Source organism: Uranotaenia lowii, chromosome 1 (assembly GCF_029784155.1).
Source record: "Uranotaenia lowii strain MFRU-FL chromosome 1, ASM2978415v1, whole genome shotgun sequence".
NCBI lineage: Eukaryota > Metazoa > Arthropoda > Insecta > Diptera > Culicidae > Uranotaenia > Uranotaenia lowii.
The window spans coordinates 182,321,055-182,335,816 of NC_073691.1; the positions used below are offsets into that span (position 1 = coordinate 182,321,055).

Consider the following 14,762-nt stretch of genomic DNA (forward strand, 5'->3'; position numbering starts at 1 on the left):
AAACTCATGTAACTTGCACCTAATAAACAATTTCATGGTGTATTCATTATTTTACTTTTTTCTCCCTAAGCGATAACATGGCTGTTATTTATAAACTAGAACATAGTTGTAATTTCACGATTTATCTTAAAATAGAAAGTTTTACTCTCTCCCTTGTTGGATTACCATGCCCTTTTGCCACAGACCAGTACCAATCTAGAGAGTTGACGGGATTCAGCTTTGACTTTTTGCAATTCTTCCGAGAAGGATCGATAAATGAGGTTGAGTGGATTTAATGATATATAAATAGTTCCCTTCTTACTGCCGGGCATTGACGATCTGAATAAATTCCGGTTTCAACGAGGCGCCACCAACCAAGAATCCATCGATATCGGGCTTGGCGGCCAGCTCTTTGCAGTTTCCGGCAGTGACTGAGCCTCCATACTGAATGCGGATAGCATCGGCCACATCGGCAGAAACGTTATCCTTGAACCACTTCCTCAGGGCAGCGTGAACCTCCTGGGCCTGTTCCGGGGTGGCAGTCTTTCCGGTACCGATGGCCCACACCGGTTCGTAGGCAACCACAACGTTGCTCCAGTCCTTAACCTTATCGGCGATGGCCTTGGTCTGGCGGAAGCATACAGCCTCGGTTTGACCGGCTTCTCGTTCCTGCAGCGTCTCGCCGATACAAGCGATCACCTTCAGACCGGCGGCCAATGCGTGAACCACCTTATCGGCGATCAGTTCATCCGATTCGGCGAAAATCGTTCGCCGTTCCGAATGGCCCAGGATAACCCAACCGATGTTCAGATCCTTCAGCATGGCCGGCGAAATTTCACCGGTGAAAGCTCCCTTTTCGACTTTGTAGGCATTCTGGAATGAAGTTGATAGAATAACTTTGTTTGAAATTCAAGATTACAAAAAAAAAAAAAAAAAAAATTCTCACGTTGGACCAGGGTTTAATCGTCAGAATCGGTTTATGGAAAAATTGAGATTTAGTGTGTATTTCGAGTCTATCACCTTGTAAACTAAACCTTGGAGCCAAAGAGGTATGAAAGTCCTTAAAAGCTACTTTCGAAAAAATAAGCTTTGGAGAGCTCATGCAAAGTAAGTAATTAGTCACTAAGTTGGCAACCTCAGATTGGAATAAAAATAAGGACTGTCTAACATGCAGTTAGCAATAGCTGAACTTTTGGTCTCAATCTAGATTACCTCTCGACTTTGAGTGTATAGGTCATTGCCCTCCCAAACGATTCTGTTGTGCTATAGGAAGTAAAGCTTGAGCTCACCTGGGCAGCCACTCCGATGCTTTCGGGCAGTTGAGCACGGGCCAAGGTCAGATAGGGGGCCGGGCAGCCGACCACTACCTCGGTATTGGCATCCAGCGGTCCGGTGGTCAGGGTTTTGCACAGCTCGGCAATGCTGGCCTTGTCACCGTTCATCTTCCAGTTGCCACCGACACAGAATTTGCGACCCATCTTGGATATGGACTGGTTTACCTGGTTAGTAGTCGAGAGTTGTGTAATACAGCGGGTCGGTGCCTGAAACGATTTCACGAAGAGAAACACTTCATTACGTATAATTTAATCACACCATACACACCCTATTGGAAGCGCGCCATGCTTATCAGTACCAAGGTCAGCGAAAGTGATAGTGTAATTTTTCTGCTGAACAGGGTAACTGATAGTGAAAAAAGTAGAAGGCACTTTGACGGAACGACATCCTACCGGTACAGAGGTTTTTACTTCAATGGCCAGAAAATATCATCAACCTCCAGATGACCTTTGGAATGGATTGGTGGAAGCGCTCTCATACTCATGTTCTTTCGGAGATGAGTTTCCTTTAGCTCTCTGATGAGAATTGCCTTCCCTCTTGTTTACTCCGACTAGTTCAGTTGGCAAGTTGGGCAGAAAATAGCAAAAGTTGGTCAGACTCGCAGAAAACATTCAAGTGCACCGCCAACCGAATGTTTGAGAGAATCAGTAGCAATACACGTTCCATATGTTTGTCAAACCATTTAACTCGGCTTGAATGAAACTGTAATTTGCAAACCAATAATTACCTAAAATAAGGGAGGAGGTAATTCGACAATTTGATGGAGATTTTCTAAATCCCAAAATCAATTGAAATGTCCAAGAATTTAAATAAAAAAAAAATTAAAATTTGATGCCACAATAAACACATATAGGTGTTTATTGGTAATGTAATTAAACTAACAAAACAAGTTTTGAATTTCGTTTTATGTATTGTAAAAACGTAAATTTTACATACAAAATTAAGCCTGATATCCGCAAGAATCAATGAATATAATTTCTTCCGACAAAAGCTTATACCGTGTACGCACGGCAAACACGCGAACATTTTAATTCATTGGGCAGCGCCATCTGTATTTACTTATAAAAGCTAAAAAACGGAATATGCGCGTGAGTGTTGACTGAAAAAGCTCTCAGATGGCGTTTAAATCATTGAAATGACTTGAACGGTTATTTACCGTTATTGAATAGGGACGGGAAACCTTTTAAGGATAAGGCCGGAATAAATATCTAATTTTTCTTTTATCACCCCCGCTCTGCCTTCGATTTTTAAGAAAATCCCGAGGGGACAAAATAAATGAAGTGTTTAACCCTTCAATTCATGATTTTTTATTTTTCGTGAGAAATCATTTAAAACAGTTGCAAACACGCAGGGCCACATTAAACCATTAATGTTTGAAAAATAACCATAATGGCAGTTTTGTGGGTTAAGTCATTTTATGAGTTTTCAGCGAAAACTCATAAAATGAGATTTTACGGAGAACTTGGATTATGGTTATTTTTCAACCGTTTGCTTGAATTGTATAATGGTTATTAAATAACCGTTTTCCGAACAAAAAAAAATGTTTTTTTCTTCAAAAGAATTGAAAAGAAGTTTTCGGAAAGGATTTAAATATTCTAATCAAAATCATCATACATTTTTCTTTTTCATAGATGGGATATATTTTAAATATCAAAACGTCTGTATTTGCATTCCGTATCAAACTATAAGCTCGCGCTCGGGAGATGCGGAATTGGGAGGAAAGTATTTGGAACAATTGTTCCGGATCAATCGTACGACGGCACTTCTTTCCAATAGGTATTGTCGCTCAGTACCTGTGGAGGATAGAAAAAAATGTTTTGGAAAAATGGTCATTTGCTAGTCAATTTTCTTAAAATTCAGAAGGCACTGATTTGAGAACAACTCACCTTGATATTATGGAAGCAACTTTAAAATTGGGGCCCACATCCGGATCCCTCTTGTCCATATTCGGGTCAGTCTATCGTTGCTTTTTCCTTAGCAGAAACATTTTGCGACACCCGGTTGATCTGCTAACCTAGAAATGGTGAAAAAAAGAATCAATTTTGGAATCAACTTTTTTAATACCGGGGGCATTACTCACCTTTGTTCCGATGCTGCTTATGGCCTTATAATCTCCCAGTCCAGTTCTCCGATAGAAGTTTGTTCCCAGCCAGCGGAGGTACAAAATAAATCCGATGCGGAACAAAACAGTTAACACTGGCACTTGCACCCGACAACTGTTCTTCCGTATTCACGGTTGAATTTTAACCATTATTTGGTTTTGAATTCGAACTTCAGAAACGGTTGAAATTCAAACATTCACTTTGATTGAAAAATAACAAATATTGGAGTTCTTCTAGAAATCCCAGAAAATGTTTCAATAAAAGTCATTTTTGGTTATAAAAATATGAGCGTGAATGATGTGTACAACAAGAAAAAAAATTAAAATTAAGTAGGGGAGAGTGGGGATACTTGATATCCTTTTCTTATTTTCATCATATCGTTTTGGAAAAATTTAGCAACTTGCCGTCTTTGACATTTGCTGACAGCTTGTAACTTCAAGTTTCTATGCTCCAAAAATTAGAACGATACTTGAACCCGTTGATGAACTAGAAGCATTTTCGTGGGAGTAAAAAAATTGCGATTTTTCTGAAGTTAGGGGAGACTTGATCCCCTATTGAAGGAGACTTGATCTTTAATTCAGGAAGCCCTAATCCTTGTATAAAAATCAAACAAAACCCCAAGATAGAATGTTAATTGACTATTTTGGTCATGTTTGTTCTCATTTCACAATTTATAGCAGACATAAGAAGAAAATTCTATAACTTTGTCTCAACGCTAATAACATTGCATACTTAAAGGCGCTGTTTTTTATAATTAAGAGAAAATTGATTATTTTTGCTCTTTTCTTCAGACAATTGTTTGATAAATATTAGTTTTTGGATAAATATTAGTAATTTCGTAATCAGCAATCAAAACGATCAATTCAGAAGAAGAATATGCCGTTTGGAAGGGGGATCAATTGTACCCAACTCTAGGGGATCAATTGTACCCATAATCAACATTTTAGAAAACTTTTTCAGAAAAAAGTTGAGAGTTTTACATTGCTTTGAAAATATGACATTATGAAGTTCATTTTACGCTCGAACGATTGGAACAAATATTTTTATCATAATTTTTCCATGTAAGGAACATTTTAAAGTGATGAAAAAAGATCTTCAAGTTACATTTTGTGAAATTTTTCAAACAAAGTTCAATTACTCAAACGATTATTTTGTTAAAAAAATTTAAACTACAAGCATTCTTATTTTGCTCATTTTGGCACATTTTTCTAGAACATTTGATCTTTGTAAGACATTCCAGTTTCGAGATATAGCCAAGGAATCAAGTATCCCCAGGGATCAAGTATCCTCATTCTCCCCTACGATTTTTCACTTTTTCCATACATTAATTGTTGCAAATTTGTTACTTTATGAAACGAAGGGTTAAGGTTGTTTTATTGAAAAAAAAATCGAATTATTGATATTTTGGATTATTTTTAGTATCCCACCTCCCCACGTGATGTTTAAACTAAACTTCAGAGAGCTTAAACCCTTAAACCACTTAAACTCCAAGTAACAAAAGAAGGATTTCAAATTTGTTCCGGCCTAATTTAGTGCCGAAAACATGGGCCCTTTGTTGCTGATTGTCGCCGAACATGTTAAGGTTGTGCAATATAGGAAGCAACAGCGTTACTAAATGCCGCATGAGATGCATATAGGATTTTAAAGAATCGGCAGCGGTACCAAAATATCAATGTGGTATTAAGATGTCAGTTCGGAATTTTTTTTTGTCTCCTCCATCAGGGAATATTTAAAGATGGTAGTGCCAAGTCAGCCCTGCTTTAATATTGGTATGGTACAGACTGCGACACAATCATGAAAAATCTGTTAATTTATCAGGAAACCTGCCGTTTTCGTTAATAATTCGAAGAATCTGCTGGAAATTTTCCACTTTGAAAACATGTTATCCTAGAAGGTGGTAGAAGGATTCTTGCTCTTCAATATCGGTACAAAAAACTTTCGAGTATTTTTTTTTATAAAATAGACCATCGAAGTTCGAAAAAATGGTGGATTTCCTCAATCAGTTTTTCAAAACTTTAAAATTAGTTCAAAGCCCTCCATAAAAAGTAACAGGTCGGTGCCATTTTATCTCCTTATTACAATGAAGTAATACATATTTTTTCTTAAGAAAACCACAAACTTTTACTGGCATTTTAGTAAACCGAGTTAACATTCATTTATTGATGTGATATCGGCATCATTTTAATTAAAATGTTAGTCTCGAGGTCTTTGAGAATATTAAAGGAGGTTCGAGTTTCCTTTGAAAACAAGCAAGTTTAAATGAAAATATTTCCAATCAACATCTTCTGCATCTATGGCGACCTGTCCACTCCATGACAGCTCCTGAGCAACCTTAGCAAAACGTTGTAGTGTTCGTTACGTTAAAAGAAATCAACTGGATCAAGCAAAATCTCGATATGAAGGATGCTTATTCAGATGCAAAATTTGGCGTCGTAATGGGTTTGGCCACTTTCCTCAATCTGTGAATAATCTGAAAGGAATAACGGAACCGAGAAGCCTCAAGAAAGGCTCGAAGAATCGAAGCTGGTTTCACCGACCGAGATTTTTGCCCAGAAAGAGAATACGGAAGTTAGGTTACGTCGTGAGACGGAAATCCATGTAAAAATTAAAAAAAAAAAGATGGATGCATATTAAACAAAAATATTCAAATAAATACCTCCCGAAAGCAAACAAGAACATTTTGCTGAGTTTTGCAAAGCTTGCATTCATATATTTTTGTTATGTTATTTCCAATCATAAGAGCGCTGCTGCCGACAAAATGAACACAATTTACCAAATCACAAAATTTTGTGCTCAATAAATAACAGTAGCAGTCCGGATCAACTCCAAAGTACATATACCTACTGTTTATACCATCAACGTAGGCCTAGTAAATTCAATCAAAAACAATCAACTCGTTTGGCAGCAAAGCTTCCGTTGATCGCTTTCATCTAGCAGCGAAGTGTTTCAAACACAAAGAAATAATATTAAATTTCATATCCTTCCTATCCATTGCACTTTCCGCTATACACATCCTCCCCTATACATTTTCGACGGAATAATGATGCAATTCGAACGATTACCGCAAACAAACTGTAATTATGCCTGGCCAAAGTTGAAATGCAAATTCATAGTTTATCGGTCCTATTATGTACCTATGCGTTTTAAGCAACTGTGTTCTAATGAATATTAGCTGACAATTGGGGATGCGTTCGATTGGGGCGTGTAGGACGCAAATGTGTGGAGGCATGTAGGTATGCTCTTTACCAAACACGGCTTCATTCTGGTTTTTTTAGCTAATCGAAATTCTATCGTAGGTTTATGCCGCCTCATTAAAAAATAGCTTTTCGGATGCATCGTTGATTTGGAAACGGAAATTTAAGGCACAGCTGTGCTTCGCCAGGGTCAAAGAGAGATTGAAAAGAGCGTGTTTTTTAATTGGAGTTCTCTTTTGTATCGTGGAATTACAGTTCTACAAACATTCGCACTTATAGACTTTTCCGAAAATTATAAATACACTTTCGATTGCTTTGATTCAGCAAAATTACACTGAAAATACACGGTGTACAATATAATAAGGTGATATCTTCCCAATAGTGTCGTCATTACTATCCATCTAGTGATCCTCGGTGTATGCAGCATTATCCTATTTACGCGCGCAAAACTTTTTGCCTGGCACGCTATAGGCAGATAGTAATGACGTCACTTGTTTACATTCAAACGAGTTGTTTACTCGTGTTAGTAGCCTACCTTATATATTTATACCGTGCTGAAAATAATTTTCACTTTAAAGGTAAGTGACATCTGGAGTGAATTTTCGCCTTACGTAAATTCATGTGAATTTTAAGTGACCGTCAAGTGAAATCACTTAAGTGACCGATCAAGTGAATTTCAAGTGAGTGGCAAAATCAATTTCAAATGTTTGCTCAGGTCATTAATATCTGTCAGTTGTAGTGGTTTTTAGGTGAAATTTCGGAATATCAAACATGAATCAACTTTTTTTTTTCTTTAAAACAATTATTTATTAAAAAAAAAATACGACGCAAAACCCCTCACTTTTTTCCTTATTTGGGTTCAAATATAAGTATCGGTTTTAAAAAATCATTTACTACCTGACGAGACATTCTGGTTGATCTTTTCTGAAAAAATAAAAAAAAAATTAAAATTTAATAAGTATTTATTGTTAACTTCACTGTACTTGAATATTTCCACAAAAAATCATCATCGGAAAACGTATCCGAAACCTGATTGCTTTAAAAAAGGTCACTGCGACGTGTTAACCGATTCACACGATGTTTCTGTCGACCTTTGGAAAAATATAATTGTTTAAAAACATATATATTACTCTAATTCTGCACCTACCGACTCAAACAAACCTCTGCTGTTTCTTTTCCAAACAACAATAAAACAATCAATACTGACATTGTTGACATTCGCAATTCAAAAAGTCACTTGAATTTTAAGTGATGGGCAAGTGAAGCTTAATTGACCGGTCAAGTGAATTTAAAGTGAGCATCGAAGACATTCAGTGCCGGTCACTTAAAACTCTAGTGATGAAAAAGTGAATATTGATTTGGTCACTTAAAACTTGAGTGAAAGGCAAGTGAAATGTACATGAGCCACTTGAAATGAAGAAATTCACTGAGTTTTCACTTTTAAGTGAATCTTCTAGTGTATTTTAAGTGTGATTTTGGGTTCAGTGTATTGAACCAAGTAGGCTCATAAGAGCAAGTTCACTGGTGTTGGGAAAAAAGTGGTAGAAATTTTGACACTTACGGCACATTTTGAAAATTTTGCCATGTAAAAACATTTTCAAGATCTGTGGCCTTCAAGTTTTTTTACAACACGTGTTGTATTGTCGCATGCTGGATGCAAAAATAGCACTATTTCTATCACATACGTCTGAAATAGAAACAGTGTTGTAAAAAAATACAATGCCCCAAGATCTTGAAAACATGTTTGCATGGTAAAATTTTCAAAATGTCAAAATTTCTACCACTTTTTCCCAACACCAGTGAACTTGCTCTAACAAATAGATATACTTTTATCTTTTTAGAGCAAGTTCACTGGTGTTGGGAAAAAGTGGTAGAAATTTTGACACTTACGGCACATTTTTAAAATTTTGCCATGCAAAAACATTTTCAATATCTGTGGCCTTCAAGTTTTTTTCACAACACGTGTTGTATTGTCGCATGCTGGATGCAAAAATAGCAATATTTCTATCACTTACGGTTGTAATAGAAACAGTGCTGTAAAAAATACAACGCCTACAGATCTTGAAAACATTTTTGCATGGTAAAATTTTCAAAATGTCAAAATTTCTACCACTTTTTCCCAACACCAGTGAACTTGCTCTTATAATATAATGATAAAAGAAGGGGGGGTAAGGAAATTCACAAAAAATTTCAATATGGACCGCGTCGAAAAATCCTAAGCAACATCTTTCCGTGAATAAAAAGTTTATCGTTTTAATTTTTCCTATACGTCTATTGAAGATAGTATAATTAGAAACTATATCATGGTAAACATAATTTAAAAAATCATGTTCTAAAGAATGATCTCACTTTTGCTGAAATGTCTTCCATCAGGTTCTGCAGAGTAGCTTTTGTGCATTTCCTGGATGCTGCCTTCCAATTTTTTTCAAATTCTCCCATGCTTTGAGAAACTGTTCCCTCCTTCCTTAAGATCCTCTTCACAATCTCCCAGTATTGATCAATCGGTCGGAGATCTGGCCAATTTGATGGAATGATGTTTTTCTCGACGCATTGGATGTGATTGTCTGAAAGCTACTGCAGTATAGGCAATTGAAATCGCATTAAATATATTTATATCGTGGGTACAGTGACCGATTATACGATTATAATTATACTTGTTATAATATTTGTAGCTATATCGGAAAGACACGGTGTTAATTTGCCTACTAATGTGACATACTAGTAAACATACAACGTGATATGAAAGGCGATGCTTACGTAGTATTCTTTACGAATTTATTCGAAGTTATTTACGATTTCGATTCGAAAGTAATTTGTGTACCAATGTAAATGCTTCTTAAGAAATCTTATGCCTTCGTTATAAGATATCATTTGCAATCGGCGGAACTAAATACGACTTAATCCAACATATCGTAACTAAGTCGTATTTCATTGGAAAGTTGCATCTTCTACGATGAAAAAACGATATGGTCGAATGGTAAGTGTACATATTTACGATTCCGATTTGAGTTGCATCTATATACGAGTTTGACGATGATTTCTTTTACGATTTCATGTTGGCTGGGAAATCATTGATAAATTTTTCAAAATGATGTTTCTTATTATGAACTAGAAATTTGCTTAAAAATAATATCTAAGCAGTCAAGCTTTAAAATTTGAAATAAATATTCCGGATACATAGATTTCTTAAAAAAAATTGAATTCTAAAATAAATGTAAGAACAGGTAAAAATTTATCATGTTTGTTGTTTGGAACATGATCATAATTGTTATTAATTATTCATCTTAGTTTACTTTTTTTTTCTTCATTTTAAAATTAAGAGTTGATTGAAAAATTCCGCTGTAGTATTTTGAATTTGAAAAAAAAATTAGTCGCGATTTAAAATGTGAATTTTCAATAAGAAAAAATAGTTTATGTATAAAAAACACCAAAAATGCAGAATTACTTATAAAAAATATTTCTACAAATTTAAATAGTTTAACTTTAAAATACAGTAAATTTATTTGAAACTTGGAAAAAACTTTACATATAGATTCAGTTAATTCATTTGAAAAATTAAACAAAATATGAAGATCAAAAAACTAAACTTTGACCATTAAAGAAGGATTTTTTTTTCAAAAAATACTTCTTAACATTATAAAAAACTTATTTAAAGAATTTAATTGATAACTCAAGGGAAAAGCCTTTTTGGGCTTATGTTTTAATGATTGGTATGGTTGATTTAAGCATACTGAACTCGAATCTTTTGACAAATTTGGACTATCTCATTTAGTTTTGGTGATATGGAGTTTTGAAATGAGTCAGTTTTAAGTGAAATCAATCATTGATTACTAATTATTTATCGAACCTACATTTAAGAAAAAATCTGTTTCTGATTTTTTTTTTATTACAATTCATTTGATCAAGAGATAATATTTTTATGATGATGATGCATGATCTAGAAAGTAAAGTTCAACAGTTTATAAAATTTTGAGAAACATGATAAGGTACAAATATTTTTGGCATAACTGCAGAAAATTGAAAAAAAAACTTGATTGATTTCATTGAAAAAATACTAGTTGAAACCCGCAAACCGATTAGATTCGTGCTTTCAAAATTTTCAAAATTCAATTTGGTTGAAAACCTGCTTTAAAAATTCGTTGAATGGGGAAAAGAAAACAAATAGAAAACATCTATAACTTTTTTTTTCGCAGAACTTAAAATTACTTGACGTCTTGAGTTGATAATTTATTTTAAAATTTTGTTTTTGTTTTAGTTTTGTCAAGAAAGTGCAGAACGTTCTTGAATAATTTTAAGGTAAAAAGTTATTTCAATAACAAAAGCTGATAAAAGAAATGCATATTTAAATTTCATCCAAAAGGTGATGTTGAGCAAGAAAAAAATTTAAATTGAGACTGGAATTGGTTTTTTGAAAAATATTTCATATCAGCATAACATTTGTAACGACAATAACGATTTTTTTTTAAATCAAAATTTTTAATAATAATGTAGATGGTAGTAGATTTGAGATATGTTTTGTTAATTCTGTGGACCATCATGAGAAGTAAACGCCTCTTACATGATGTCGAACTTGTCGATGAATAAAATTAGTACTCGATAAATTAATTTTGAAGTTAAAATGATTCATTTCAAATTCTGTTCTTGTTTAGTTACACTTCTCAATAAAAATCCATTCTCAAGACAAGGTAGAGTTTTATGTCAAGTTTAATGTTTAAATTCGAAAGGTTATCTGAAGTGCAAATCAAAATTTACAATTAGAAATTAGTTTCAATTCGTGAACGTAATTTTATGTCTTGTAAAATGAAATGTCTCAAGCCTGGAGTGATTTAAGGCTAAATTCCGCCGGAGGCGAGCCAAATTACTGACTTACTTGTTAACACTTATTTTTAAACACCTTTTAAAAACAAGTGATTTCCCGATACTGCGGTTAAAATTTTATCCGGATAAAATCTTCATGGGGGGGGGGGGGGGGGGGGGTGTTATCTATGCAGATCTTTCAAGGACAACTCGTTGACATATTTGTCGATGATATTTCTCACGCTTGTGCGGTGTACTTATAACCGTTTTGTGAGTTGGTTGTAGGTAACACCCTTTCCAGTGCACCAAGCTTGCAGAGTTTTCTTTCTAGTTTCAAGATCAATACGAACCATAACGAAAATGAAAAAAAAAACTATTCCGAACAAATTGATTGCACAACACTTTTTAAGTATATAAACAAACTTTTGCTTGAATGTACACCGAAAACAGTTCTCCCATTTTGAGTGAACTAGTTTTAAAAGTTGCTAATGACTTTTCGACACAGTTCTAGTCCTGAAAATTACAGGAAAACACGGATTCGAACCTACACTCAGCAAATTTGACACATTGAGACTATGTGTCAGCCTATATAGATTTTTGCAATTTGTATACCAGTCAATTCCACAGTAGTTTTCCTGAGCACTTTTTCTGTCCCGAGATTCGTGCTGTAATTTTAGCTGTTGAAAATCTTTCAGGACGAAATCTTCCCGACCACATGAGGAAAGATTGAGTGTGTATATCTCGGCAACAACTTCATCAACATCTAAAAATTCGGAACTATCAGATTTTTCACAGTGTAGAATTTGAGAGAAAAAGCAAAGTGTAGAATTTAATTCATAAAAAGAATACATTTAAATTAGTAAATTTATTATACCTCAGGAATATTTCTAAGGCTACAATAATATGAAAAGCGAAAAACGAGATAACTTGTTTGGTCCTCAATGTGTTAAGATGCCTAATAAATCAGTCATACTAGAAAAGCCTCCAGAGTACTTTATATGTGCCTCAGAAACGACAATCTTTGAGGTGGTTTGATATTTTGATGATGATCATCCTGTGTACTAGAATCAAGATGTGCCAGAAAACGAACACACAAAAACACACAATCGATTCATTCCAGTATTTGGCGGGCGGCACGGCGCTGCCGACGCCTTTCCCGCAACCGGCTGGATCGCACCAGGAAAACCAGCGCAAACTGTCGCAGGATAAAGTAAACGTTCTCCGAAACGCTTATCAGCGACAGGCCAGCCATGATGCCGCACATGCCGCCAAAGTTGCTGAATATCTCGAACCAGTAGGAGGCCACGTCCTGCTTGTACAACCAGGTTTCCGGTTGCCCGAAAAATATGCGCACCACACTGACCTCGGAGACGTCCTCGATGCCGTGCCTGGGGAGAGCGGAAACCAAAATGAGAAATTGGGGCATCAGATTTCAGTTGGATTGTTTCAATGAATCAAGGCATGTTTTTGTTGTAGGATATGCTTACAAAGAATTTAAAGTTGTTCAAATATGCTTACGTTACGCTGAACCCGGTTCGATGAGTCTTTATAAGCGGCAGCTCCGATGCCGTCACCTGATACTTGGTGTCGGAGCACGGTGGCAAACACTCCGGACAGTAGAGCGACTCTTCCATTTCCTTCTCCAGTCCCGGAATCTCTACGATGTCGGTGATGACGGTGGACCATTTGACTGAAAGTAAAAAAAAATCAGTAAATGGACGACTCATATGAATGTATGTGAGGGTTCGCTTCGAAAAACCGAAAAGGATTTTTTTGTGTGTCCTTAGTAAATCACCAATCGTTTATTGACCAGCACCATAGGCTTTATTGGACTTGTTCCATCTTTAAAATCTGAGCGAACCCAAGTTTTAAAAAAAACATCAAAAATTCATGGACATTTGTAACTCTGGAAAAAGAAGCTTCAATTGTCATCCAAAATAAAACTGTAGAGGTACAACTAACCAAAACATTATGAAAAAAAAATGCCCATTGTAGAACCCATACCACGTCCGGACAAGGCTTTCCGTGTGAAAATCACAAGTAACAACCGAATTGAAACGACACAAACCTATAGTAGGTACATAAATATGTTCCTAGTTGGTAGGCAAACTTACTTTTGTACTTGTTCAGGCAAACGATGTGCTGCAGATTGCACACGGTTATCGACTTGTCCGAGACGAGCCCGGCCGCTGTCATGAAGAATGGGATGCACTCGCAAAGGGCCAGCACGCTCCGGATCCGGCAGGCTGCCACGCAGTTGCTGCGGCCGTAGTGGCCCCCGTAACGGAGCAGCTCGTTCCGGAACACGCACTGACGCTGACGGGGAAACAAATAAAAAAAAATTAACATGGTGAGGAAATTCTTGCTTTTGAGGGAAGAAAAATAACAGAAACGCAAAAAACAACCATGCATAAAATAAAATTTATTACATAAGGTGCGCAACTAAGCCCCCGCTGTTTGTCAATAGATGGCTCTTGCAAGCCGTAAGTGTAAGTGTTTGTCGATTTTGACATATTCAAAACGTCATAAACGAAGCTGTGACATATGGGGTAAACAAAAAGCTTGATACCTTTTCTCTCAAGGCCGCAGCAATAGATTACACAAATCTTAAGCAACCAAAAGTCGCGTTTTTATGTACTTAAAGATGGAACTCCGAAGTTCACATTTGGCTGAAAACATGTTTTACGGGAGCTTAAGGTGACTCTTGTCACGTAAAAGTTACTCAGGAACTTCCATCGCCCTTTGAAAGGTTAAATTATCGATAACGGAACTTCTAAGCGCCTTTAATGCAACTTCTTTCAACAAGGTCAATAACGTTCGCTCAACACTTTTTAACGCACCGTTAACATACTTCTAGGTGTTTTAAAGAACCTTTATGGGAATTCTAAGCGACATGTCAAAAATGTCTGTCAATTTCTTTTCATGGTATTTGTTTTGTTAATATCAGCACTAATATTTACAAATGAAATTCAAGAATTTTTCCAATTTTTCTTATCAATGTTAAGATATTCGAATAAATTATTGATGATGAGAATTTTTGTTTTTATTTATTAAATGTACTGAAAGTCCTTTAAACGAATTTAGGTACAATCTATTGACCAACCCAGAGCATAAAGTTTTCAAACATCATAGTTGACTTGATTGCAGATTTTCCTTCACCATCACGTTTTAGGTCTCATTTGACTACTAGGTAGTCAACATTCAAAAAACTGGAAAACCTTGACTGTCGTCATGGATTTCTGTTCGCGTGATGGATGTTATTTTCAAACGACGGTCGTCAAAGCAAGTTGATGGCGTTGGTTCAAAGCGATTGTGTGTGGATCGAAAAATTTCGAGTATTTGGATTGCTTATTCT

The 14,762-nt window shown here is 35.7% G+C and overlaps 2 protein-coding genes across 2 annotated transcripts in view; both read right to left on the bottom strand.

Moving 5' to 3' along the window:
* Window positions 1-13: 13 nt before the first annotated feature.
* On the bottom strand, window positions 14-1,844 carry LOC129739466 (triosephosphate isomerase). Its single transcript, XM_055730938.1, has 3 exons — window positions 1,707-1,844; window positions 1,269-1,520; window positions 14-852 (listed from the first exon to the last, which is right to left on the bottom strand). The coding sequence occupies exons 2-3, from the start codon at window positions 1,455-1,457 to the stop codon at window positions 298-300; spliced, it is 744 nt and encodes a 247-aa protein (XP_055586913.1). The 5' UTR covers window positions 1,458-1,520; window positions 1,707-1,844; the 3' UTR covers window positions 14-297.
* Window positions 1,845-12,494: 10,650 nt separating this feature from the next.
* Window positions 12,495-14,762, bottom strand: part of LOC129738202 (pickpocket protein 28) — a 43,535-nt gene continuing 41,267 nt past the window's right edge. The window contains exons 6-8 of the mRNA XM_055729393.1: window positions 13,522-13,723; window positions 12,926-13,097; window positions 12,495-12,795 (exon numbers count right to left, since the gene is read on the bottom strand). Coding sequence (XP_055585368.1) covers window positions 12,519-12,795; window positions 12,926-13,097; window positions 13,522-13,723 — 651 coding nt within the window. The 3' untranslated portion in view covers window positions 12,495-12,518. The remainder of the gene's footprint in view (window positions 12,796-12,925; window positions 13,098-13,521; window positions 13,724-14,762) is intronic.